The sequence below is a fragment of the Mauremys reevesii genome, linkage group 10, assembly GCF_016161935.1.
Source record: "Mauremys reevesii isolate NIE-2019 linkage group 10, ASM1616193v1, whole genome shotgun sequence".
Taxonomy (NCBI): Eukaryota; Metazoa; Chordata; order Testudines; family Geoemydidae; genus Mauremys; species Mauremys reevesii.
Genome location: NC_052632.1, coordinates 16,897,501 through 16,925,247, shown reverse-complemented (window position 1 = coordinate 16,925,247; position 27,747 = coordinate 16,897,501). Strand labels below are relative to the sequence as shown.

The 27,747-nt window shown below is 43.9% G+C and overlaps 1 protein-coding gene and 2 long non-coding RNA genes across 3 annotated transcripts in view; 2 read left to right on the top strand and 1 right to left on the bottom strand.

Moving 5' to 3' along the window:
• LOC120373080 overlaps positions 1-21,431 on the top strand; it is a 50,830-nt gene extending 29,399 nt beyond the window's left edge. The window contains exon 3 of the long non-coding RNA XR_005585361.1: positions 21,077-21,431. This is a non-coding gene — a long non-coding RNA (uncharacterized LOC120373080). The remainder of the gene's footprint in view (positions 1-21,076) is intronic.
• Positions 21,432-23,549: 2,118 nt separating this feature from the next.
• LOC120373079 lies at positions 23,550-25,877 on the bottom strand. Its single transcript, XR_005585360.1, has 2 exons — positions 25,070-25,877; positions 23,550-24,001 (listed from the first exon to the last, which is right to left on the bottom strand). It is a non-coding gene; the product is annotated as an uncharacterized LOC120373079 (long non-coding RNA).
• Positions 25,878-25,942: 65 nt separating this feature from the next.
• MEX3B (mex-3 RNA binding family member B) overlaps positions 25,943-27,747 on the top strand; it is a 4,065-nt gene continuing 2,260 nt past the window's right edge. The window contains exons 1-2 of the mRNA XM_039490944.1: positions 25,943-26,606; positions 27,395-27,747. The exon at positions 27,395-27,747 is cut by the window's right edge and continues 2,260 nt beyond it. Coding sequence (XP_039346878.1) covers positions 26,354-26,606; positions 27,395-27,747 — 606 coding nt within the window. The 5' untranslated portion in view covers positions 25,943-26,353. The remainder of the gene's footprint in view (positions 26,607-27,394) is intronic.

Genomic DNA, 27,747 nt, shown 5'->3' with positions numbered 1-27,747 from the left:
TCCCTCCCCTCCCCACTTTGATCTCTGCTTGCAGAGGCAATAAAGTCAGTGTTGTTCCAAATTCATGCATTCTTTATAAATTCATCACACAAATGGGGGGATAACTGCCAAGGTGGCCCGGGATGGGTGGGGGAGGTGGGAAGCAATGGGTGGGGTAGTTGTAGGGGCACCCCCTAGAATGGCATGTAGCTCATCATTTCTGCGGGATGTCTGGGGCTTTGACCCAGAGCGGCCGTTTGCTTCTCTGGTTCTTTAGTAGACTTGCCTGATATTCCAGGCAGGATTGAATCTCCATTAGACAAAACTTAAAGAAGAGAATGACCTGGGGAGTCATTCCCATTTTTGCCCAAGTGCCCCCGACCGATCTCACTGAGGCCGGCCAGGAGCAACCAGGAGACAGCAGCAGATGGTGCAGTATGACTGGTAACCATCTTTGCCAACTTGCAAAGGCAAGAAGCTGCTGCTGTGTAGCACTACAGTACCGTGTCTGTCAGCAGCACCCAGGAGACGTATGGTGACGGTGAGCTGAGCGGGCTCCATGCGTGCCGTGGTATGTTGTCTGCACGGGTAACCCAGGAAAAAAGGCAAGAAACTATTTTTTGCCATTGCTTTCATGGAGGGGGGCTGACGACGTGTACCCAGAACCACCCGCGATAATGTTTTTGCCCCATCAGGCATTGGGAGTGCAACCCAGAATTCCAATGGGGGGCAGAGACTGCGGGAACTGTGGGATAGCTACCACAGTGCAACGCTCCGAAAGTCGACGCTAGCCTCAGTACTGTGGACGCACACTGCCGACTTAATGCGCTGAGGGGGGACACACAAACGACTGTATCAAATTGATTTATAAAAAATCGACTTCTATTAAATCGAACTAATTTTGTAGTGTAGACATACCCTAGGTGAGGGAAGCAGGTCATGTTTGAAAACATGCTAGTTAACATGACTTTGACTTTGTCCCTAGTATGAATACATTTTAGCACTTCTCAAAATGTGTCATCTGGTCATGGCTGCCCCTAAGCTCCTTTCTCTCGGCTCCAGTGATGATCATGACCAACCAATGCTTTTTGAGAGGTGTTAAAATATGTCTACACTAGGCAAAGTCATGTTTAAAATTGTTCTTACTAATACATTTTCAAACATGACCTACTCCCCTAGTCTAGCCATGGCCACAGTGGAAATGAAGCCTAAAGATGGTACCTTTTACTACTGAATGACTGTTTGACATTCTTCCTCTGTGTGGGAGTTGTACTCTAGCCCACATGCAGACACTTCTGCAGGAGCAGGAAGTAGCTCCATCTAAAAGAAAAAAGATAGGACACATTGACACACATCTAAATAAACATTTCCTTTGATAACCCAAATGTCACTGGAGCAGGTCAGTGCATCCATCGTCATTGCGCTCTACTAGTCTAGTGCTGTAGATGAAAAGCTTTTAAAATTCATGCAACTTCTAATTTGCCTTTGTCCGGACAGCCTTCAATTACTCTCACTCCTGAGTTTCCCTTTGGGTGTGCTATGGTTAACCCATTCCCTCCATTTTTGCAGGTGGCAACTGTGCCAATGATTTTGTGCACCTGCTATGAACAGATCAGTTTACACCAGAGCAATTCTTTAGCCATGGCCTCAACCACCCACTCTGTTTTTATTGCTGTTAGTGAGGCATGAAACCATTTTTTCAGAGGTATTCCAGTGGGATTCCTCATGTTCTCTTCTATTTTTCCTGTTTAAAATTAAACTTTTGTTTTTGTTTTGTTTAACAATATAAGTAGATGAAAATGTTTGCAAAAGGCCTGAGAGATGGGTACAGGGTAAAGATTATATGGTCGTATTTATGACACCTAATCATCTTTGCTGGGTTCGGTGGTGGAAGCAATTTAAAGAGCAAACTGCTCATTAAAATGGCTTGCTGCATTTTTGTTACTGTTAATTATTGCTGATTAGCCAGTAGCTAGATAACAGATTAATCCATGAAAGCTGAGGCGTTTTCTTGAAGTCCTGCTGCAGCTGAAGACTCAAGAGCTGCTCAGCCCGTGAGTCTGTAGTCAGTAGTGCAAGGCTTATGTGGCTTTGCTCTGCTCTGCTCCCCCATACAATGCACTTCTTAAAGGAACAGTGCATACAAAAAAATCCTCTTAAAAATGCATGCAACATGTAACACAGTGCCCTGTTTTTAATCCTCTAAATCAAACCCAAGCAATAATGGCATAAGTGACCAGGCTTAAAAAAATACTACTACTCGCAAACAATGACAAAACAGTTAACTTGGATCAAAATGGAACTAGTAAAATAATTTGAATTCACATGATTATGTACTGTATTCAGTGCATGCTGCCCATTGCTTTCTCTGAAGAATTGTTTCTTACCTGGGTTAGTTAAGTTGGTTAAGTTCTCCTCACACCTTCTATGGGCCATCTTAATTATCACTTCAAAAAGTTTTTTTCCTCCTGCTTACGATAGCTCATCTCAATTGATTAGACTCTGCCTGTTGTTATGCATACTTCCACCTTTTCATGTTTTCTGTATGTATAAATATCCCCTGTCTGTGTGTTCCATTCTATGCATCCGAAGAAGTGAGCTGCAGCTCACGAAAGCTCATGCTAAAATAAATTTGTTAGTCTTTAAGGTGCCACAAATACTCCTGTTTTTTTTTCTGGGTTAGTATGTTATCAAACAATTTAGATGTGTACAAATGTAATTTTTTCTTAAAAATGCACACATGCACCAGTAGAGGGCATGCACATCTCATTAAATGGAGACACACGCCTACTAATTAATAAATCTCATGGGTAGGTGGAACTACACCTATAGCCACAACATTCCCAAGCAAAGTGCTCGTTCAGGGGTAGCATGGAAACAACTCACACCAGCAGACTCATGTTATCTACTCTTTCTCGTAATAGGCAGGAAATTGCGGGGGGAGGGGAGAGGGTATGAAGCACATTTTTGGAAGTACATAATCCATAGTCAAAATGATTATCTTTCATGTTCATGCATAGTCAGATTGTGGCATGATTAGAGTTGACTAGACAGTTATTGTACTTCTAGTTTTCCCATAAGACTGTATCTGCTAGTTCTGTTGATCACTAAAATCTCATCCTAGGCAAGTGGCTCGCATTACAGATCAGACCCGTAATAAACTGGAGGAAATGAAGGAGGGAGAGTCAGCAGTTTTTATAATATGTTAGCACAGCGTTATTGGGAAAAGGGAGGCTATTTGCATTTGATAAACTAAATCAAAGATAAACTCTCTAGTAGAATCTCTTGTTTTATTGTGTCTAATACACTTGCAGTACATTTCCTAATCTTCATAAAGGAGAAAATGAATTGGAGAAATAGGCTGCTTCATGATAATATCCCATATGTTATCGAATTCATGCAGGCAGAATCACACTAATGAAGAGAAATGATCATTTATGTAGGGCTTGCAGGCCTTGCTTAGGCAGATTAACCGGGGATGGGATAGGAGGCAGCAAACAGCAATGGCAGGCTGCCCAAGAACCAATCAATGCAGACTGGAGTCAAAGGGACGGTGAGTCTGATTCCCCACACAATAGGAATGATTGGTATCGGTCAGTATTAGTTGATAATCCATAATTTAGGATCGCAGTAAGAATGAACCCATTTTGGGAGGCCCCAAGCTGAGCTGAACCAAAAGCAGCAATTCCACATGCTGTACAGGGGATAGGTGGGTAGTTAATTTTAGCTGCTGACCTGATTCCATGCTGAATGACAAATATCTACAGCAATCCTCAAGGACCAATCAGTTGCTGCATTAGTCAAGCTTTCAGAATACTCAAGTACATTTAATTTTACACAGGGTGCTGCCTTTAGGAATGCAATTATGATTTTAGCTCTCCAAAAAGCTCTGACTGCTGAAGGTTGATTTCAATTAGTGCAAGGCTGAAACGCCTCTTCTTTAAATGTTGCTGAAATTGAGGTATATTGTATATTTAACATGGCACGGTCTGGTGTTCTGAATCATCCTGATTCTCTCAGCAGTGTTCAATATTTCTACCACTAGGAAAGCAGAGTTGGTGCAGAATTCAAATGACTGGAGTCATCTTCCACCTGCAGATATAAAGCCAAGATCAGGAAATGAAGTGACTGCACACACATTTTCTCTCTTACTGAAGGATCTGCTTCACAAAGTATTATCGGTCTGTGGGGAGAATACCTTGGCAAAAGTGCACTTTGGCTGATTTTATAAAACACATTCTCTTTTCAGGAGAAAGGATGGTCTTGTGAGTAGGGCCCTGGAATAGGAGAGAGGATCTGGGTTCAGTTTCCAGCTCTGCTACAGTCTTCCTGTGTGACCTTAGCTCTGATTCAACAAAGCTCTTGAGCATGCACATCAGCCCCATTTTAACTTTAAGCACGTGCTTTGGTACTTTGCCGGATCAGGGCCTTCACCACGCTCTGCTTCAGTTTCTCATCTGTAAAACGTGGGTAATAATATTTCCTTTCTCTAACCCTTTGGCTCTTTCATCTGTTTTGATTGTACATTTTTTGAGGCAGGGAGTGTCTCGCCTGGTGTATTTGTTCCATGCCAGCACCATCAAGCCCTAAGAACAGGCTTAAAAAACACCTGTCAGGGATGGGCTAGATCAGTGTTTCCCAAACTTGGGACGCTGCTTGTGTAGGGAAAGCCCCTGGCAGGCCGGGCCGATTTGTTTACTACCTGCCGTGTCCGCAGGTCCGGCTGATCGCGGCTCCCACTGGCCGTGGTTCGCCACTCCAGGCCAATGGGAGCTGCTGGAAGCAGTGACCAGTACGTCCCTCGGCCCGCACCACTTCCAGCAGCTCCTACTGGCCTGGAGCGGCGAACCGCAGCCAGTGGGAGCCGCGATCGGCCGGACCTGCAGACACAGCAGGTAGTAAACAAATCGGCCTGGCCTGCCAGGGCTTTCCCTGAACAAGTGGCGTCCCAAGTTTGGGAAACACTGGTCTAGATAATACATAGTCCTGCCTCAGTGCAGGGGACTGAACTAGATGACCTATTGGGGTCCCTGCCCATCGTACGTTTCTATGATTACCTTTGTCAAGTGGAGGCTGGAGTGCATCTAAAACAAGGGGTCTGTGTTGAAGCTACACACATGCAAAACGTGATCATCCATGGTGTACCCTTCACTGCTCTGGTCAAAGCACTAGAGATTGGAGTAGTGGCAATAAAGTTAATTTTCCTTTTCTGTAGAGGATGTTGGTAGAAGTGTGTGTGTGTGTGAGAGAGAGAGAGAGAGGCTCCAATTGGGGAAAGATGGGAATAAGGGATGGGAGTAGTGAAGAAACTGGTGCTCCCAGCTTCTGGCTAGCACTGGACGCAGTGGTCAATCTGAGGGTTAGCCACTCAGAAGAGAAAATCCATAGAACAATAGGGCTCTAATTAAGGCTGCTGTCAGACAGGGACTAAACATCAAATTGTCCTGTATCAGCCAGGGTTTACATTTAAAAAGGGTAGAGCATCCTCCAGTTCTAAATGGCATGTGGTAGCACATCCGCTTTGCTGCTGGCGGATGCAGGAGGTATTTGAATATAGGACTTTGGCTTGGGCTCATCTCTCCATGATCATATTGATTGATTTAAAAGGTCATTGTTGGAAGATCATTTTGCATTGTCACTGCTCTGCTTCCCCCTCTAGACAGAAATGGCTGGATCCAAATGCCATACTGTGCGGAGGGGATTTGTGTTTTCTATCACAGGCATCTGTCTGAAGGCTCATCTGCACGTTTGTATTGGCTTTTTATTTTCAGTTGTTTCTGAATCCGTCCAGTGATTAGTTTGTTGACAGATGGCTTTTCTCTTGAAAAAGATACAGTGACTAGACTTTATGCATGTCCCAGAAGGGTCTTGGCACTTGGCCTCAGGACAGTGAAAAACACCCTGGCATTTTCTGCCTTCACTGAATCAGTCTTTCATTTGTGTATTTTATGGATTTCTCATAGAGAGAAGAGAGACAAAAATGTTGAAATGTGGTTCTACTTGGAAAAGTTACTATGTAAAAATGGAACCTTCTTACTCAGCAGCCCTGCTGCTCCTGTGTGTTCAGAGTCATATTTGCTTGCTTTAGTGAGCAAAATATTTTTACTGCTGTTTACAACTGACGTAGCCGAGAAAGAAAGAGATTCCATGTGCATCAGAAAGTTTACTGAATTCTAATCACTTACACCTGTGCAAACTATTGGAATCAGTGAGGTTGTACAAGTGACACTGAGAGCATGATGTGAAGATAACAGAGTTGCACATGTGTAGATTAGGGCCTGCAGAACTTTTAACTGGCGTGATGTGCAATAAGGACATAACTTCATTGAACACTTGGATCCCAGGCTGAGTTTGCAGGGCTGGCAACGAGAAAAAACCCCAACCTTTGCTATGTAAATTGAGCACACTTGAAATGGAATCCTTGAAACACAATAAACGAGATGCTATTCTTTTCCTTTCCAGAAAGAGTTCATCTAAAGATCACAATAATTTAAAGGTGCTGTTAATTACCCCCTACTGAAGAAAACTTTCCAAGAAGAGCATCCTGTCTTGATGGAGTTTTTGACTGGAACAATGTCCTATTTCAGGCAATGTTATAGCTGCAATAAGGCTCACCTGAATAATTCCTTAACACAACTGTAGACTGACATAGCTAAGCACAAGGAATAAATTCCCATTTTTTCCAGCACTGATAGCAATTTTTCACAAACCCATACTGCATCCTTTTTTCACCAAATTCTTTAGCTTTTCAGCCTGTGAATGGATTGCTTTGTACTTCAGCTTCTAAACTGACTCATAAGCTCATTCCGGCTTTCATGAATTGGAAACCCAATTAAAATACTATTTGTAATGCACATATTGAAGAGAGAGCAGAGTGTCTGCTACTGGGTGTCATCCATTGGCATAGCACATCTGAAGACCACTGTATAGCTAGTCAAATATTTGCAAGGAATATCTTCATGTAACGTAAGAGCTGGGTGGATAATGAAAGAAATAATTTTGCAAATATTTCATTTTTAAAAATCATACATTAATATACCATTGGGAGTTATTCACTCAGCTCTTAACATTGAGTGAGTAGTAATAATAAAATGATTGAAATAAAATGCTAAAATCTTTGGATAAATTGTTTAGAGCTGGTAGAATAAGAAGTCAAAGTATATGGTTGCTTTTTCATCAGGATTTCATATCTGGAAATCAACTTTTGAAATTGGTGGTCCGATTTTTAATACCGTTTGTCTTATTACATTTAGTTAATCCTTGCTTATTTGTGTGTGAGCACAGGGATATAGTGTATATGTGCTTCATATGTAAATTTTAGGTGACTAGGTGATGCTGTGAATTAATGTCAGATTGAAATCTGAGTTAGTCCCCAGCTTGCAACCATAAAACCATCTCACATAAGACGGTTTGATTGGCAGTCTCTGCTCAGTAATGGGTTGGTAGAGAGTATTGTGGGTCAGAACTGCTGCCATCTGGAAAGCTGAACTTAGATGAAGGGAGAGACCTTGCAGAGAGTTTGCTCAAGGTGTGTTTCAGTGTGGAAAAGAAGCTCTCACCTCAAATGTTGTTAGGCTTTTGAGGAGCCACTACTGTGTCACAACATCCCCGTGGAATCTGGGAGCTAGTGTGGGTGTCCAAGGGACAGAGGATGCAAGGTCAAAATTGGATGGTGCAGATGGTGAAAACTGTGTCAAAGGGCTTTGGCATCCACATATAGCCCCTTACCCTACAGCACCTCCTGGCAGCAGCAAGAGAGTCTATCAGTTGCTTTACCACCAGTAGTTCTTTAGCAGTAGAAATGCTCATGTGATCTGACCTTGTGCGGGTCAGAGGACACAGAGGTAGATGCAGTGCTTCTTGGAACAGCAATAAATTGAGCAGCAAATAGCAGTGTTCCATCCACCACATGCAGAGTGGAATGTGCTGCCTAGAGTGATTGTTCCCATGTGCTGACCCCCTCCCAGGGCCATTTCCTATTTCAGATGTTACTGCATAGTTAGTGGAGAAAAAATGTTATGCCTACAAGTGTGCTGGAACCGAGGAGAGTATAAAGCCCACTATGTCCGACCCTGAACTCTGTTGCCAACTTTCTGTTGTTAAGCACAGTAATTCACCACAACCCAAAAATGGCTTTAAATTGTAAATTAGATGTTCCACTGATCCATTCATGAAAGAGGCTACCTTACATGTGAAATAGCTTCAAAATAAACTGTTGTTATTCTGTGCAGTGGTGGTGTAGCCACGTTGGTCCCAGGATATTAGAGTGACAAGGTGGATGAGGTCATATCTTGTTGAAACCAATTTTTGAACTTATACAGTTCTAAGAGCTCAGTTTCTCTTGCCAACAGAAGTTAGTCCAATAAGAGAGATTATTTTGCCTGCCCTGTCTCTATACTATTTTTCTGTAAGTTTCCATAAAAAATATATCTATTTTGTTACAATATGTGGAAGCCACAGACACAGGAATACATTTATGAACAAAAATAATAATGTAAAAATAAAGCTCCCTCTTTAGGTCATATCAATTTTAATGTACACGTGTGTGTGTGTCTGTGTATCCATCTATATAAATAATTTATATTAATAATTGCCAGTAGGTGGTGGTGTGTATTTTTCAGAGACGTTTTTAAGTTAGTAATGCCAAATGTTTAATGTTTGAGGTGATTTATAACTATTCTGTGATCTTTAATGTATGATCTCAAAAACATCCTGGCTTTGAATTCAGTCCCCGATCTCATGCAAGTTAGCAGTTCTGTTTCACAAGCATCACTTTGAGAGGCATATTTTGATTTGCTTTTCGAAGCTTGTGGACAAACCTAACAGAAAACATTTTAAACAGTTCCAACTAGCATGAGCCCTGAGATTTCAAATACATACGTTCATTAGAATGATTGGATTTGCTCTCTAGCCAGACAATGGCTTTATTTTGGGGTGGCCAACGTTCGATAAATAAATGCATTGTTTTAATGATTTATAAACTTAGAATTGTTCTGTCTCACAGAAGCAGTGCTGAGAGTTGCAGCAACCGCTCTCAGGAAATGGGACAATACAGCTACTGGAAATCCGATTTTGTGTGTGTGTGTGTGTGTGTGTGTGTGAGAGAGAGAGAGATTGTGCTTTATAATGGAAGAAAAGAAGTGAGCATCTGTTGTAAACCAGGCCCTTGTGGTCAAATCTGTCACTCCCTCACCCCCAGCGCTGTTACTCACTGAAAGCAACATCTATAAAGTTGTTGCTGTTTCCCCATCTCATCAGAAAGAAACAGTCATACATTTTTCCTTCTCCCTGTGAGAGGTTACAGGGTCTCCTATGAACATGTTTCTCTTTCCCTCTGATTGGACCCCACACCCTTCCCTGGCTAACATCAAAACAACTGTTCCAGCTCAGTTAGTCTCCATTACTGTTTTAGTTGTGCCTTTGTTGGTTGTCGCTAGATTTTTTTTTTTGGGTGGGGGAGGGAATGAGGGGATTCTTTTTGTGGTATAGTCTGTGTTCCCTGAAGCAAGAGGACAGGCATGACTACCAATAGGTTTGATGCATATTTATGGAGGAACTGCTAACGACATTTTTTTAATTGGGGTGCATAGGAGCAGTCTCTCATTTGGGGCTCCTCTGATCCATGGCTTGTGTTCACTCTGATTCATTTGAGGCCATCCCTGTTCTTTTTTGTTCCTGCTTGTTTACTCTGGGCCTGATTCTGCAGTTGTTACTTGTGCTGAGTAGCACTTTTACTCACACAAACAGTCCCATTGAATCCAAATGGACTCTTTATGCAAATACTGCCCAACATAAATGATTGAGGAATTAGGCCTTCTGCTGCTTCTGCTTTTAATCAGTCCCTTCCAGTTTTCTCTCTAATTATTTTTCCTTTCAGCCTTTCTGTGTGCTGTTAAAGGAAGCAAATTAGCAGAGAGGAAGATGGGGGGGGGGGGGGCAGGAGGGAGGCGTCTCTCAACTGCGAATCCAAACACCTGCACAACTGGAACTTCTTCAGCAGATTAGATTCTTCGTGGCACACTTATGGTTGTGTCCCCACTGACTTCAAGCCACAGTGGCATGGGCTGTAGTGAAAGTAGGAGGAGGGAGGGAGGGAGGAGCTCTGGGTCCTTCCCAGAAGTACAATTAACATAGCTCAGAAGAGCTTTGAGGAAGACATTTCTGTGTCTCATTCATAGATTCACGGATTCTGAGGCCGTAAGGGATCATTATGATCATCTAGTCTGACCTCCTGTATATCACAGGCCCAAATAATTCCTAGAATAGATCTTTTAGAAAAATACCCAATCACGATTTAAAAATTGTCAGTGATGGAGAATGCACCATGGCCCTTGGTAAATTGTTCCAATGGTTAATTACTCTCACCATTAAAAATTTACATCTTATTTCCAGTCTAAATTTGTCTAGCTTCGACTTCCAGCCATGGGATTGTATTATACCTTTCTCTGCTAGTTTGAAGAGCACATTATTAAATATTTGTTCCCCATTAGGTACTTACAGATTGTAATCGAATCACCCCTTAACCTTCTCGTTGTTAAACTAAACAGATGCACAAGGCATGTTTTCTAATCCTTTAATCATTCTTGTGACTCTTCTGTGAACCCTCTCCAATTCAGTTTAAGCAGGTTGCCCTTAGACGCAGGGATCTGCAATCCCTGTGAAAAGGGAAAGTTCAGGAATATTGATTAACTTAACTGGGGGGGAAAAAAGTCTAAAATCTTCAGTGGGGAAGATTTTTGTCCTGTCCTGACATGTTGGCTTGTCTGAAACTGTATATATATGCAAGGCCAGTAACCTAGAGCAGAATTTTGTCCCTGAGATATAATACTTTCAAGGGGGTGTTGGACAGATCTCTGGTCCCTGCTTAAGGGGATTTTTTCTGATTTTGTTGTTTTGCAGATAGGATGTGGTTTGTGGTTGGGATTGGATTGGTTTTTGGTATAGTGGTGATTTTGCCCTCAGTAGATGCAATAAAATTTAACAGTAGATAGAGTAGGGCAGGGATCGGCAACCTTTCAGAAGTGGTGTGCCGAGTCTTCATTTATTCACTCGAATGTAAGGTTTCGCATGCCAGTAAAAATTTTAATGTTTTTAGAAGGTCTCTTTCTATAAGTCTATAATATATAATTAAACTATTGTTGTATGTAAAGTAAATAAGGCTTTTAAAATGTTTAAGAAGCTTCATTTAAAATTAAATTAAAACGAAGAGCCCCTGGACTGGTGGCCAGGACCTGGGCAGTGTGAGTGCCACTGAAAATCAGCTTGTGTGCTGCCTTTGGCACCCGTGCCCTAGGTTGCCTACCCCTGGAATAGGGCATGGATGTCTGTGATGGTGCGGCAACTCACCCCTGTGGCGCCTCCTGCCAGTCGTCTCAGGTAATTAGCTCTCCAGCCGTCAGAGCGCCTTCTGCATGCCGGTGTCCCACTGCTGCGGGCCCCTGTGTCCCTCCCAGACCCGGTGCCCCTTTACCTAGGGGCTGCCCCCTGGCAATACTCCCACCAGTCTCTATTGGTCTCCTCTCTCTGGGAAACCCCCAACCCTCTAATCCCCACATTGCCTCAGTCTGGGCTACTGTCAGTCATCACTAAGCCCCCGCTCCCTGGGGCAGACTGCAGTGTAAAAGCCACTCATCATAGGCAAGGGGGTTCGGACCTGCTGCCTTCTTCTACCTCCCAGTATCTCTATGGGCCTTGGACCAGGCCCTGCAGCCTGAGGAGTTGCCAGCCTGGAGCTCCCCTGCTCCTCTGGCTTTCCCCAGCCCCGCTTCACTCCCAGTCCCCTTTCTGCAGGCAGTCAGGCCCTGCTCTCTCCCAGCCTGGAGAGAGACTTCTGGGCCTCACAGCCTTTTATACAGACCAGCTGTGGCCTGATTGGGGCATAGCCCTGCTGCAGCTGCTTCCCCAGTCAGCCTATTAGCTGCTTTCCCTGCCACAGCCCTCTCCCAGGGCTGTTTTAAACCCTTCAGAGCAGGAGCGGGGTAACCACCCCACTATAATGTCATATCTGACTTAATGGGAATGTGGCCTGCTTCGCAGGGGCGGCTCCAGGCCCCAGCACGCCAAGTGTGTGCTTAGGGCAGCAAACCGCGGGGGGCGCTCTGCTGGTCGCTGTGAGGGCGGCAGGCAGGCTGCCTTCGGCAGCTTCCCTGCGGAGGGTCCGCTGGTCCCGCGGCTTCGGCGGACCTCCCGCAGGCAAGCCGCCGAAGACAGCCTGCCTACCGTGCTTGGGGTGGCAAAATACCTAGAGCCGCCCCTGCTGCTTCTGACCCCACCCAGCTATGTATCTGAGGTCTGAGCTTTTCTGGGCAACCAGTAAGGGTGTAAATTGATTGATTGTGTGTGTATGTTTCTGTGGTGAAATATGGAATTGAATTTGGTGGGGCTAGGAAATAAATCCTACTGATTTCAATAGGCGTTGTGGGTGTTCAGAGCCTCTGAAAACCAAGACCATCAGTGTCTCGAGTTGGGCACCCAAAATCAGAGGCCGCTTTTGAAAACGTTGGCCTTAATCTCTCTGTCCTTCTATTTCTCATCTATGCAATGGGGATAACAACACTCTCCTATTTCACAGAACTATTGCGAGGATCCATTCATTAATCTACGCAAGGGACTTGGGATATTACAGTGATGTAATAGAAAGAAAAAGCCTACACACACATTGAATCATTAAACAAATGAGATCAGTGGTGAGATGTTTCACAGAAGATGTGGTTTTTGAGGAGGGGTTTGCAAGAAGTACTGGATGGTGCACAGGAAGTGGAAAAACTTTCCCAAAGAAAGGAAGTGATGAGGAAAAATGGTGTGAAGTGAAGAATAGAGGAGACAAAGCCAGGACAGTGTAGGATTAAATGTGAAAGGGATGTTAAATGAGCAATGTGGAATTTGGCTATGCTAAAGTTATGGATTTTTTGTATATAAATAAATTATCCATTCTTAAGTGATAGCATCTCTGTTTAACATGTACATGTGTTCTTAACACCTAATTCACCTGAGACATTATGCTTTAGAGGGACATGACACAACATGTATAGTACACTTCATACCTCCCTATCTGGATTAATGATATGCATGGGAGAGAGTGGTGATGACTTCATCTAAATTTCTACAAAGTACAGAAAGTAAAATCTGAACCAGGTGGGGCATTATTCCTGTAACAGAAACAATGTGTCAACAAGCAGCATCGCAGTAATTAACTGCAGTATTTTTAAAAGGAGATGTTCTTCCAGGACTAGATCTAGAGTGGGATTATGATCAGAAAAGTAGGTTTGATCTGATCCCTGCATGTAAATGAGAAGATGGGTTGACCCAACGGTTTCCCCATCAGGATGCTGCCAACACTGGAATATGGTGCTGAGATTTTTGTCTGGATGTAGATCTTTGTTCTGAACCAAAATGGTCAAAAATGTCATGGCAAAATACATCATTGTGATATATCCACCTTCCCCCTGCATCGTTTTTCTGCCAGATGTCCACAGCATTCTCCCTCCCAAATGCCCCAGCCACCATTGCTGTTTTATGGGAGGGGGACCTTCAGACCTTCAATCTCTCACTAAGCTCTTCAGGATGCCAGCTGTTTATTCCCTTCCACTGCCTTATGACAGGTGCCATCAGGTCAGGCTGCTGCCCTCTGAATTCATACCACCTTACACAGGAAGCAAGAGGAAGTAACACAGTCCAGTTCCCTCTCCTAGCTTCTCCTGCTGGAACTGTGGCTACCAGGAGTCCTAGTTCAGGCAGATTTGAGAAGTACAAGTCAGTTATGCTTTGATTACAGACTCTTCAGCCCTGATGGTGATGCGTGAGCCAGAAAGAACCTAGCCTGACTTCTAGATCACAGGGCATTTGCCGTGCTAGCAATTAGGATAAACATCTCTGTGTGACCTCTCCTTTGAGGTGCTGAGCACCCCAGCTCCTGTTGTAGTCAGTGTAAACTCGTGTGTGCGTGCGGGTGAGGGGTAGGTGGGGTACTTTGCAGGTTTCAACTCTTTATACTGCAAAGTGAGCAAGTCTGAGTTATTGAAAGGCAATAAAAATAAAAGCCTCCAATGCCATTTTCAGAGTCACTTCTCAGTGACTGCCTTTAGTTGTGCCATGCTGCACAAACCTGGATGGCATTTTTTCCTTGTCACTGGGATTGGAAATTAAAACCGAGATCTACTCAAATCATCTGACAATTCCAGCAAGCTTTAAAATGCTTTAAAATCTAACAAAAAACATAACCAGGGCCCACAGGTCAGTACCATTTTTTTCAAAATAATCTTTAATTACTTAGTGTCTTTATTTGCTTCTTTCCCCTCCCCTGAGCTGTGTGCTCAAATCTCTAGTGACAGGTGTGGGAAGTTATTAGAACAGAAGGGACTTACTCCTGCCCTCATTACATCCATGTAAGCAGGGGCGGCTCTAGGCATTTTGCCGCCCCAAGCACGGCAGGCAGGCTGCCTTCGACGGCTTGCCTGCAGAGGGTCCGCTGGTCCCGCGGCTTCGGCGTGCGGGAGGTCCGCTGAAGCCGCGGGACCAGCGGACCCTCCGCAGGCAAGCCGCCGAAGGCAGCCTGTCTTCCGCCCTCGCGGCGCCAGCACAGCGCCCCCCGCGGCTTGCCACCCCAAGCATGCGCTTGGCGTGCTGGGGCCTGGAGCCGCCCCTGCACGTAAGCCTGTTAAAGTGAATGAGGTGGCAGGAGTGTAAAAGGACAAAATCCTAGACCAGAAAAGTTCAATATTTCTAGTTTGTTATGGTGATAAATATTGGCAAAAATACTTAAGCCGTGTTAACATTACCAAGGAAATGGCTTAACCTGCCTCTCTTCTTTTTCATAAGTATGGCTTTTGTTTAAATCTTCCCATTATTTTCTTCAGCTAGAGATGAAAGAAAAGTGGATTCGACTGTATCTTCAGACGGTTATGAGACTTCTTAGCATAGGAAACTGTACTGATCATAGCTTACATGTCAACACACAGTCTATTATACAAGACTTGACCCCACCGAGGCTGCCATAGTAACACTTATTCCATAATGCTTGGAAAACCTGCATTTCATCATAAAGGAAGAAAATCAAAACTTGTATGATTCTGAACCTAACTTCAGGAAGTAGAAATGAAACTTTGTCTCCTTCATTTGTTAGTACAAAGAAATGCCATTTAAAAACACATTTTTATTCGATATTTTGTTCTCAGGAAAAGAATGCAGAGTTGACATCTTCTAGCAGTCAGTTTATTCTCCTAATTATGTTGGTTTATCACTCCTGCTGATATGAATATTAATCCCCACAGCAAATGTAGCATTGTGATCTGTTCAGGAAATACTTGACCAGCTTTTATAAGGACACTATTTCTTCTCTGAAGTCAGAGAAAAATTTTCTTTCTGGGTGACATTCACCTACTCTGGATTGCACAAAGCTCAAGTGAATATGTGCTAGAATCCACCCTTAATACTTACTCTAACTCAATAACTCCTCAGTGGCTTCGGTTCCAGCCCAGGGCTCCACACGCCCTGGAATGAAGACAACATTGTCATCTCTCTCTAAATCTCATCTGTTTTTATTTTTTTTCAGGAGAGGGGGGGGGAAATACTAAGGGTTAGTGGGCATTGGAAAGAGACAATTCCTTAGGATGCACTATTGATGAAATTGTTCTCTAAATGAACTCTGGTAAAGATAGCATTTCCAAAATTCTAAACGAAATAACGTGCATACAAGCAACGCAAGATGAGTGCATGTTGGGATGATAGGGCCAAATAAACACTCCTTAAATGAAGCATGTGATTATCGGACTGCCAGTAAAACGGAATTAATCACACATGAGACCATTGCCACTAACCAGTAGGACATGAGATCTGGAAAAGATAGCGCAGGCAAGTAAATGACAAGGTTTAAAATGTCATTTGCTTTGGCAGAATAACCAAAATCTTAACACTTTCCCACAATCAGTTCCAAAGGAGCATAGGATTTGCTGTGCTGTATCAAACCATTGCTCAGTTACATCTGGTATTCTTCCCCTGGCAGTTGAAAATTCCTGATGCCTCAGAGGAAGGTTAAAAAAAAAAAAGAATTAAGGGCAAGAACACCCCGAAGAGAGAATTCTGAGATTCCTTTTGCAACATTTCTTCAAATTATTGTATTGGGGAATAGGGTTTGCCCACTGGCCTCCTGCAAAACGAATAGGGGATTTTACCCCCAAACCACATCGATCTCCAGGGATCTGCTCAAGGCCCAGGACTAAAAATACAGAGGACTGGAACTCTCTCCAGCTCCCTGAGGGGAGGGAGCAGGCCATGATAATGTAGGGTTAAAATAAACCATAACTCCTCTTTATTACTGTTGTCTTTCACCAGTGCAATGAGGGATCAAATTCATCTGAAGTGCATAAATACAATAAGGCCCAAATTTTGAAACGCTTGTGTGTTCCCACCTTAAGCATGTAAAATCATTAAAGGAGGCACATTGTGTATTTGTCCCGTTAAAATGGACATGTGCGAAAGGCACAGGTGTGTTTGTGAATCTGGACCTAAGTATTATGGTCCTCACTAAATCCCCTCTTCCCCCTACACAATTGGAAGCAGCTGTTCAAAAGAAAGCTGGGAATGAGCTAGCACAGGTGACGTGTACCTGTAGCATGGGGTTAAAGTTAACATAATAGTGATGGACAGCTTGTATTTTTGCTGCTTTGGCACATAAAAAAGGCTTCAGGTATTTGTTCCTTCAGTGCTTTTCATATAAATGTTGACTTTTAAAAACTTTCAAACATGCAGTTAAAAACAAAATTTATTTTTTTTCCTGAAATAGCCTGAAGGATAGAGCCATTGATTCTAATGAGCAGGCAGATGTAGTATTGGGGTTCTAGGTTCTCTGCATTATTGTTTCATTGCCTGATTTTGTTTCCTCCCTATCAGTAGTGCATGGCTTTAGTGATCAGCAGGGATAGTAGTGTTCGTGGCAATTTAATTCCTTGCAAATGTGGATCTGTGGTGACAGAAATTGCCTGTCGTTCTTGCAGTCTCTCAACATCTGCTGGGGTAGAAGAGTATGTGGAACAATAACTCTCCAGCAGATGCAGAACTGTAGGGACAGTAGTGTCTGTGGTACGAAAATTTTACCAAAAAATACAGATTTGTGGGGACAGTAGCGTCTGTGTCACACAAAACTTTCCAGCATCTGCTGGGACAGTAATGTCTGTGTTATGTAAACGCGCTCTGCATCTGCTGGGCCAGTGAGAGAGAGAGACGTATTGTATATGTCCAATTTTAGATGTGCAAATCTCTTCTAGTGCCAGTTTCTTTTTCAGTTATTTATGCAGAGCTAAAACGAATCATCCAGTGTAGGAATAGTTACAGGTACAGGGGAATCTTTATACAGGAAAAACATTATCTTTCAACTACCCAGAAAGACTGCTCAATTTTCTTTTAGTAAAGTATTAATTATTAATGGCATCATTCCCCTGAGTAGCCTGCTTAACTCCAGTGATATTCTTGCTGCCATAAATGCTTTGGGGGCATTGAGAGTTTCACAAAAGAAGTACATTTCTTCAGAACTGACGTGTGCCCATACCCAGCATTCTGACCTAGATCCATATTTCAAAGACTCCTAAATTCAGGGTCACACAGATATAGGGTTTGGGTTCAGGCCCACATCTACTTCAGACCTGGAAAAGTGTCAAGAAGGACCAATTCCAGTAGAGAGAAACTCAGTTCAGAATTGAGGGAGGTCATGCTGACATAAGAAAGAGTGGCGTTACAGTTGGATACACACAGGCTCAGGGGCTCCCTCCCCCCACCTCCTGATTATATATTGTGCAGTACGTTACCTGTGCTTTTTAACACTACTATTTTTTTGTGTGGACACCATAACTGATGATGATCAAATTTTACCAATTCACATATACTCCTTCCCCACCTATATATGACTGAACTTCAACCGAAAGGGCAGTACTATGGCAAGAATTAGATCCTATCAGGGCAGTACTGGAATTAGGGTCACTGTCACAGCATCCTCTTACTATTAGTAGTAGTGCAGTGTGCCTAAAGTGCTAGGCAGTGTACAAACATATAACAAAAAAATGGTCTTTGCTGCCAAGCGCTTGCGCTCTAAGCAGGAATGAAGGAACCATTATATTTTGCATTTCTTGACAGACTCTTAAAAGTGGTGGAGAGGAGGGAAGAAAGCAAAGGTTTTTGCATGTGATATCACCATAATTGTGACCTACAATTCCAGAGATTAAAACTGAGGAAAAGACTGAGCTCTGCATAAAAACACAAAGACAATTATTTTTCTGTTAAAGCACAATCTATTATTGCTTATTGTACAATGCCCAAGAATGTGGTAGGTGCTCTACAGATTTGGGTCCAAATCCTGCATTGCGAGAGGTTACTGTAGACCCTCCCATGCCTTTGGGGAGCCCCAGGGCTTTCAGTGGGACTTCCTAAGGGCACAGGGGTCCACGCTGGCAGCTCCAAACACAAGAGCAGGGTCTTAGAATTGTGACATTCCCTAGGGGTATCCAGGGTTGTGAGGCACCTCACCACTACCTGCCCTTGGTTGTGCTTGCTGTGGATCAGCTCCCTAAAACCAACAGCCTCTGGCAACACAAGCAATACCTTCCAGGTCTTCGCAGGCCTTGCTCCCTCTGTGCAGTTAGTGAAAGGCACCTGCCAATCCAGAGCCCTCTCTGAGCGTTCTTTGTCCATTCTCTTAATCACTGAATACTCACAGAACTACCAGGCCAGCGGTTCCCAAAGGAACAATGTATACACCAGCTTGTAAGATTCAGCTCAGCACTTTGCTTAACACCACAGCACTGAGGTATATGTATAGTGAAAACAAGAATAAGTTTATCATCAAATACCAGATGCAGGAGATAAAAAAGGATATTGGAAACTAAAGGTTACCTATAAAACAAAATCATAACACACTTTCTAGAGACTAAACGTAACTAACAGGTTAACCGTCTGTCTAAAAAAGTTTGTTACTCAGAGTCCACTTCAGCATTTTCAACCAAGGCTGGTTGAAAGCCTGTTTTTGTGAATGCAAGTACGCTGTCCATTTACTTCCTAAGTGCAGGATACCAGGGTGTCTGCTTTTACTTCCAGAAATACCCCCAAAGTTTATTGTCTGTACTCTTAGACAGGATAACTCCCTGTGGTTTGCTTTATCCTGTGTGCTGATTCCCTTTTGACTTCACATGTCTTTAACATTTGACTTTGTATATAAACAGGCATCTGTTGTGTTGGCTTACAATGCTTACTTTACATCCCGACATAGAGATACACGTTTTATTTCCTGTTTGGAGAAAAACTGGTTTTTCATCTTTGTTCATGACTAATAACTGGATACAGACTTTACAACATAATTCCAGTCTCTATACGTACATATCTCCTTACATAGTATCTGTATATACATTTCACAACGATATTAATGATCAGTGTAACACTGGCTTTGAGACCTCACATAACTTTCTTTGGTGAATTAGAATGTACACACCAGACTCGTTAGATTTCTGTATCCTCTCTGAACTCCTTTGCCAGTTGGCATTCAGAGGTTCTTGGGTCCCAAGAATAAACCAGATTCTTTGCCCAAGGAACTTGGAAGCTAAGTGCCTGATCCTGCACCCCTGATATACATGAGTGCTGCCATTGATTTCAACAGGACCACACACATGAGTAGGGGTCTGCAGGAATGGGCCCTAAATAGACAATATATAAAGAGGGGCAGAGGGGATTCCCCCTCCCCTAGTTTTTAACCCCTTGCCAATGTTATTGTTACATTCTCCTTTACTTAAATTTACTATGCACTAATTTACTATGTTCTTCTGCGATGTTCAAAGTGAAAAATGAGGAAAATGTTACATGATGGAGGCCTTTTGAAACTTGGAAAGCGTTTAAAGTAAGCAGGCAACCTGGGTTGCTCGTTTATATATTATTGTAAAGGTGCATTTATCCTTTCAGAATTGGTTTTCATGTATAATCATTTTAAGCAAAACTGTAAGTTTACAAGGCAATTACAAAACCCTGACTGTTGCTCTTAGCCATGTAATGGAAAAATGCATATAAAGGAAAATACAGTATATGATTATTTTTTTTAAAGTGTGTCTCTCAACTTCAATCTTCTGAAACCAAATCCATGCAGGAAAACTGTTAACCTGAAGACGTTTACATATAACATATCCACATATCTCTGGCAGTAGGAGGATGAGGGACACAGCTCTATTTTGTTTAATGTGATTCCAAACTGATAGTGTGGCAGTGTGACTATTACCAGCCCACCGCCTTTTTATGGTGTGGGGATTATTTTTTCTCTTTCAGAAATTGTCCTAAAGGGTTGCTTTTAATTTGGAAAGAGAGTTCTGAAAATTAAAGGAAAGTGAATTATGTAAATAGGGAATTCACAAAATGGAAGCAACTGCTCTGTTTCCAGTTGCTTTCTTATAGTTTATTTCCACAACAATATAGTTTGAAAAATCTCTGCACAAACCACAGTATAAAGTGTCTGGAATCCTAAGAATAACTTGTGGATAAATGACTTGATAAACTTGATAAACATTTACAGTTGCAGTTAGTTAGATTGTGGGATGAGCTGTTTGTAAATATCTAGAACTGTCAAAGGGTGGAGTTAACATCATTAAAAGAAAATAAATTCTGACCCAATAATATTCTGTGATTTCACTGTCACTGAATGTAGGTTAATATGGTATTCAATAATAATCCTGACATATATACTATTGTATATTTTAAGAAATGGTGTAACTTGTTTGACTACAGATTGCTAATTGTTGCAAGCTCCTTTGTATGTGTTATGGAACTTCATACACAAATTATGAACAAAACTCCTAAAATGACTGACTATCTGGCCGAGTGCTTTATTAATTTGCAAGATTATTGCAAAAAAGACTTTTTCAGTAATTGCACTAGCATAAAATACAACATACATGTAGTGTTGTCTTAATATACGTGGAGTCAGGGGGATGGTTTAGAGGTGTAAATCTGGGGTTTGAAATACCTATTGGTTAAAATGCCTGCATTGAGATACGGTAGAGTACTCTTTAAGATGAGACTTTAAAAAATGAGATGGACATTAGATCCTAATGTTGTTAATGATTTGTATTTATAGGAGTACCCAGATGAAGTCAAGGCTCCATTGTGCTAGGTGCTGTACATTTACGTAGCAAGAGACAACTGCTGCCTCAAAGAGCTTACCATCAAACTAGACAAGACAAACAGCTGGAGAAAGCAAGTATTAACTCATCTTACAGATGGGAAATGGAAGCACAGAGAAGCTAAAAGGGCTGAGAATGACATTCTGCCCCCCGCACTCCCCACTCACCAATGTGCTTAACCAAAATGCATCCTCCCCTCTTGTAAACTGGTTGGTTGCTGCATTTAGCCCAGAGGTAGGTGCTTCCCAGTAATTCTGTATGAATAGAGTTTTTAAGTGCTTTAGAATTTTATGGAATGAAATAAGCTATACACATCAAAAATATTTTAATTTGGTGTCTTTGGTTATTTTAAGGGACAGAATCCCTTGCAGAGTTCCTTGCATTCATAGAAGAATGAGGATCCACATTAATCTTATTTATTTTGGTCACTACCATACAAACACACAACCGCATGAATTCCAGATTCCATAGAACCCTGTCGAATCTCCCCACTCTTTCCATGTATGCCATGTTCTAATGCATGTCAGTGTAACTTTTTTCTCCCCTAGTAGTTTACTCTCAAATGTTTCCTACAACAGTATAAAAGAAATAATTATCAAGATCCAGGATCTTGCCCTGGGATTCATGGCAGGCGAGAAGTACCACCTTGTAATTAGTCCCCAGAAAAATGCCCTGCATTAGATGTATCAAATTCATCCTGCAGAGAAGGCTGAACTACATTTTTAACTTGAGTTTGTGGACTAAGGATAAAAATTAAAGCCATTTCAAACCCTAGTTTGATTGAGAGTAGAATATGCCCTTCAGAGGGGGCAGGTAAGCCTAGAGTTGACTTGTTTCTCTTTTCCCTATTATGTGGGGCAGGAAAGGATAGTAACAAAGCATTTCTCTCTCACCTTTGGGCAGGAGCCTGGTCAGAGAGCAGACTGAGCCCATGCTGGCAAAAATGCAAGGATTACACAAGAATGATGAAAGAAATCTGACATAAATGCAAGGAATAGGTGGCATCCCAGGCACAAGTCTAGTATCTTTTCATGAGTGATCCTTGTGCTTATGCTACTATGTGAAACCTTAAAAGTCAGGGAGAAGGAACATCACTGCAGGATTTCACTGCTAATACCAATTCACTCTTTTGAACTGATTGTTGTCCCACCCTCTTCTATTCAGCCCCTGGTATGTGAGAATTATTTCACCTCCGTACTTTCAATTTGTGTTTCAGTTTTGCTCTCTATAAAATAGGGATAATACTTCCCTACCTCACAGAGATATTGATCTTTCATCTATGTAAAGCACTTTGAGCTCCTTGGGTGAAGAGCCCTATAGAAGAACAGAGTGTTGTTTTTACTTGCTATTACTAGGAAATGTCTGGTTCATCCTGTTTATCTCACAGGGTCTAAAAAGATGTCCAATACTGGAATAGCTAAGAAGTTCAGGAAACCTTGAGGAAATCTTATAAGAAATGTCTTTATTTATTTTTTCCCTAGGGAATCCATCACTGGTATCTATAGAAGTGAATAACAAATGTGTAAAATAAGCAGTCTCTTAAATGGGAGTGTTTCTAGCATGCCATGAAACCCAGGGAAAGGTGCTGGATCCTGATCATTGTTGTCAATAAAACTGATTGTTAATCAATCAGGCCATGGGAGTGGGAAAGGCACTGTAGAAGGTCCATCTCCAAAGTATGTCCTTGCTAGAAAACAGCCCATTGGAGCTTTGCTATAAAACATGCAAACATCCTGAGGAAATTACAGCAATTTGCAATAAACACTAGGTGTAAACAATTACCTGTGACTTGTTACACTTATTTGTAAACAGACACACTACTCACATGTCTGTCCCCATCAAACTCGACACTGGAAAACAATTTCTAGTCAATTTCCCTGAAGAAAAAAATCAGTCTTGTGGTACATGACAGCTGGCAAGGAAACTCAGTGAGCAAATGTGGGTGCCTATAGATGTATTTTACAAAAATTGAAGGATAAAAATAAGTGAATGGTGGCATTTTTCTGAGAACAGTGACACTTTTCTAGCCATCCACCATCAGATCTTGAAGCCTGGTAAGGTCCTAGGTGGATATGGTGCTTTAGTGACTGGTCAGGGTGAGACCCTAGGGCAAGACTTGAGCACAAAGCAACAAAATCAAATAGGGAGACAATGAAAGAGATAATACAGATGTGTCTCTAGCACTTCCAACTGATCATCTACAAGGGGCAGGCAGACACAATTTGCTTTGCCTTCAATTTGCCTTTCCAGCATTATTTTACCTATTTGCATTTTGCCATGTTTGGTGTTTTCCTTCCAATTTGATTCTCTTAAATAGAAATGTTAAAGTTACAGGGTCAAGCCACTTCATAAATATTTACCAGTCACATTGTACACCTTAAATGATTGGCTTTACCCCTGCATGATAATGAACAAGTAGAAGGATGATTGATGAGGAAAGCTTGGCTTTATTTGTGTCTCATACAGCACACACTGACACTTGTATAACAGTAATCTCATAAAGCACAAGATGCACAAACTCCACGGGATTGTCAGGCCAGGCCAGGATGGGGTCTTGGAGAAGCAGCTATTCCTTTGAAATGCTGTACCAGCAAAGTATTTTTTGTGTGTGTGTGCTGTTCTAGGCCAAGAGGTATTTGCTCTTAAACCTCATGATCCAAATCACTAGGATGGAGAAGAGGTCCTTTGCAGGCACTGTGGCCCATTCCTGGGTGAGGTCTGTCTCCATGTGGGCCATATGCCTCCCCCTAGGAGCTATCTCACTGAAAATGTTGCAGCCCTTTCCCCTCCATAGGGCATATGGCTTTGGACAGTAATCCCCTTCTCAGGTGGCTCTTATTGTGGGCGCTGCACTCCTTCCCTCTGTTGCACTGAAGTCACTGCAAATAAACATCCTTTTTAAAAATTCTACTTTGAACAAGTGTCTAGTAGAACCACAATAATGTGTAAACAGGTCAAGTTTCCAGACCAGCAAGTGTCAGGTGGCCAGCTCTTTGCCCTTCCTAAAGCGATGCACCCCAGGGCTGATGGGGGAGCTCTTGCTGCAGGTGTCCTGGGTAGGCAGTATGCATGGGGGCTGGAGTACAGGTCTGTCTCATCTTACGCTGGGGTTACGTTCTGCAGTCAGCGCGTAAAGCGAAAATCGCATATAGTCAAAATTACATTGAGTGTAATGGCAGGCGGAATCACCCGCACTAGAGAAACAGTATTTAAATTATTTTTCTCGTTTTGTGTTTTTCTTGTTTTTGCTGCCTGCGTAAAGCTGAAATCGCGCATGTTAAATGTGCCTAAGATGCGACAGACCTGTACTCCCTCCCCAGGAGGGCTGTGGTCCCCCCTGCCTTCCCCAGGGGCTTTGGGGACCTATCCTCCTCCATGGGGGCTCTAGCTCAGGGGAGGCGCTGCACTCCTGCCCTATCAGTACTACTCCCCCCACGCAGAGGGGTGTCTCTCTTGTGGGTGCTTTGCCCCCTCCCTGGGGTGTGTGGCTGGTGGGTGTTCCACCTCCTGTCTCTCTTGGGGCGCTATGCCCTGCAGCCCCTCCAGTCCTGAACCGCCCTAAGATGCTGTGATCCCTCCCTGGGGGGCTGTCACTTCAGGTGCTGCGCCCGCTCTGTGGGGAATCTCACGGGAGGCGCCTTGTTCCCACCCTGGGGAGCGCGGGCCCCTCCCCGAGAGAAGCGCGCTCAGCACCAGCACTGGGAGCAGCGCCGCGCGGACAGCTCCTCACTCGCCGCCGGCTCGCGCTGTCTGCAGGAGGCCGCTCAACCCTAACCCTGTCGCGGACGCCCAGTGCGCATGGCGGAGCAGCTCCGGCCGAGCTGGAGGGCGCAGGCGCAAACCCAGCCTTTCCAAGCAAGCACCGGGCTCGGCTCTTCTGTCTGCTCCGCGCATTCACAGCGGCGCTGGGAACCTTTGTACTGAAACGACCGGCAAATCAGACCTACCTGGGAATTTGGGCTGCAGCTGCTCTGTTGCAATGGGACTTTTCTGCCGTCACGTGAGATGTTGCTGCACCGGGGCTATTCCTGTGAACTAGCTTGGAGTGCAATGCAATACATTTCCCCTCCGGTGCGAAATCGACCGTTGTCTCTTTCCTCTGTGGTGGTTGCATTGCAGTATGATTCTGTTGTGTGTCTAGTACCCGTTTAGCAGCCAGCGCACGGTGTAAAGGACGATTGCATTGTTCTCCTTACTGGCTGACTTTCAGATTTTGCTATCCCCCCTTGCCCTGAGACTCTCTGCCATTGATGAGTATGAAAGTCACTCAGTGGCTGTTTTCTGCCCAGGGAAACGTTGCATCAACCCATGCAATGCACACAGCTGGCTGCTGTACACTAACCCACCTCCGCCAAGGAGCACCTTTAACTTAGTGATTTATGACCAGAAGGAAAAAAAAGTGGTTCCTTTTTGGAAGGTGGGTGTGTGGAAGCTGGTCCATTAGGTTAATTGACCTCCGGGCCGGCCTTTTGTACAATCGATTAAAAATAAAGTAGTTCTCTTTTAATAAAATAATTAACACACAGGAAAGGGAAATGTGGGGAAAGTGATGCATGCAAGGTTGATCCATACAAACCAGTGTCTAGAGTCTTTATTGTTCTGCATTAGACAACAAAGAGAGGAGTTTGCCTGGAGGGGCGGGGGAAGAAGAGGGAGTGGGTCAACCAGCCTAATGCCGGCCCCTCTGCACTGTGCCTGTCCAATCGCCTCACACAGCGATAGTGTCAGTAGCATTGTGCTGTCAGCTCTTGCCGCTTACGCGGCGGCTCCCTGATTCCCCCCCCCCTCCCCCACAGTGCTGTCTGGCTGCAGCAGTAGGTCAGACCGAGGAGGGGAGAAGAGGAAAAAACGCTGAGTGAGTGGAGTGGAGTCTGGGAGGGGCTCCTTAAAGAAACGCTGCCATCGCTTGGCATTGTGGCCAGCAAGGAACTCAAGGGGGGGAAATCATCGGAGCTCCTCTCGCTGTTCTTCCCCCCCACCCCCAGCCAAAAAAAACTTCGGGGGGGAGTCGTGGGGGGGTGCTGAAAACATCTTATAAACCGGATTGCACTGAAAAAAAAAGATACAAAATATACAAGCAAAAGACAACTGATCCCCGGTCTCCAGCACTCGCCTTCCCTCCCTTTCCTCCTCTCCTGCTGGCCATCTGCCTTGGGTTTTCCTTTGTGTCTGATCTTTTACTACTGAACCGAGTGCAGGAGGAGGAGGAGGGTGGAACACACACCGGGACTATGCCCAGCTCGCTTTTTGCAGACATGGAGAGGAACGGGAGCGGCGGCGGCGGAGGAGGTGGTGGAGGGGGAGAGACCCTGGATGACCAAAGAGCCCTTCAGATAGCCCTGGATCAGCTCTCCCTGCTGGGGCTGGATAACGACGAGACGAGCTCCATCTACGACAACGAGCCTCGGAAAAAGAGCGTGAACATGACAGAATGCGTTCCGGTGCCCAGCTCCGAGCATGTCGCGGAGATAGTGGGGAGGCAAGGTGGGTAACTGAATGTGAGTGTGTGTGAGAGATTTTCTCCCCTCCATGCTGGCTGGGCTGTGTCTGAGATGCGACATTGGCTATCCCCAAAGCTGCAGTGTTATTATGGCCAGTGCTAGGTTTCCCCACAGACAAAGAAAGTGCAGTAGACGTGGTGCTTCTAAGGCGCAGTATGCATCAATTTCAAGATGCACTTTCACCGACCAGCAAAAATAAAAACCGGCCTTTTCTCCTTGCACAAAAGAGAAATCTCAGTGGCAAATGCACTGAAAAAATCGGAGCCTTAATCTCCCCCCAAATTTAGAAATCACGGATTTTTTTTAAAGGAACAAATGGAGTGGGGAAGTGGAACAATGGGATTGGAATAAAGCATCCGCATTGGGGAATCTGGCTCATTCAGTACAGCGACTGCTTCCTACCTTCTGTAACAAAAAAGAAAAGAAAAAAAAACACTCCATGATTCCCCCACCCCGGAGGAATGTGTTTAGCAGGAGGGTGGCATTACTAATTTATTTTTGTGGGGCGGGGGCTGCTTATTTTTGGTTGCCCAGTTTTACTGCACATGAATTGTTTTTATTCAGTTGAATTGCACGTTGTATAGATTTGGTCAGTTGCACTGAAAACATGTTGGCCAACTGCAATGTGTGGGGGTGTGTATCAGGGTTGGGCTTGCTAAATAAATACCATTGATAACCTGGAGGGGTGATTTATCTCCCTCTGGCTGCACCCCAATAATGGCTCGTAACCTACTTTCTCTCTTGCTTCCACCCCTGGTCTCTCGTTCTCAGGCTGTAAAATCAAAGCTCTGCGGGCAAAGACCAACACCTACATCAAGACCCCGGTTCGCGGGGAGGAGCCGCTCTTTGTTGTGACGGGCAGAAAGGAAGATGTGGCCATGGCCCGGAGGGAGATCATCTCGGCGGCCGAGCATTTCTCCATGATCCGAGCCTCCAGGAACAAGAACACCGCTCTCAACGGCACCGTCCCGGGGCCCCCTAACCTGCCCGGCCAGACCACCATCCAAGTGCGGGTGCCTTACCGGGTGGTGGGGCTGGTGGTGGGGCCCAAGGGGGCCACGATCAAGCGCATCCAGCAGCAGACGCACACGTACATCGTGACCCCGAGCCGGGACAAGGAGCCG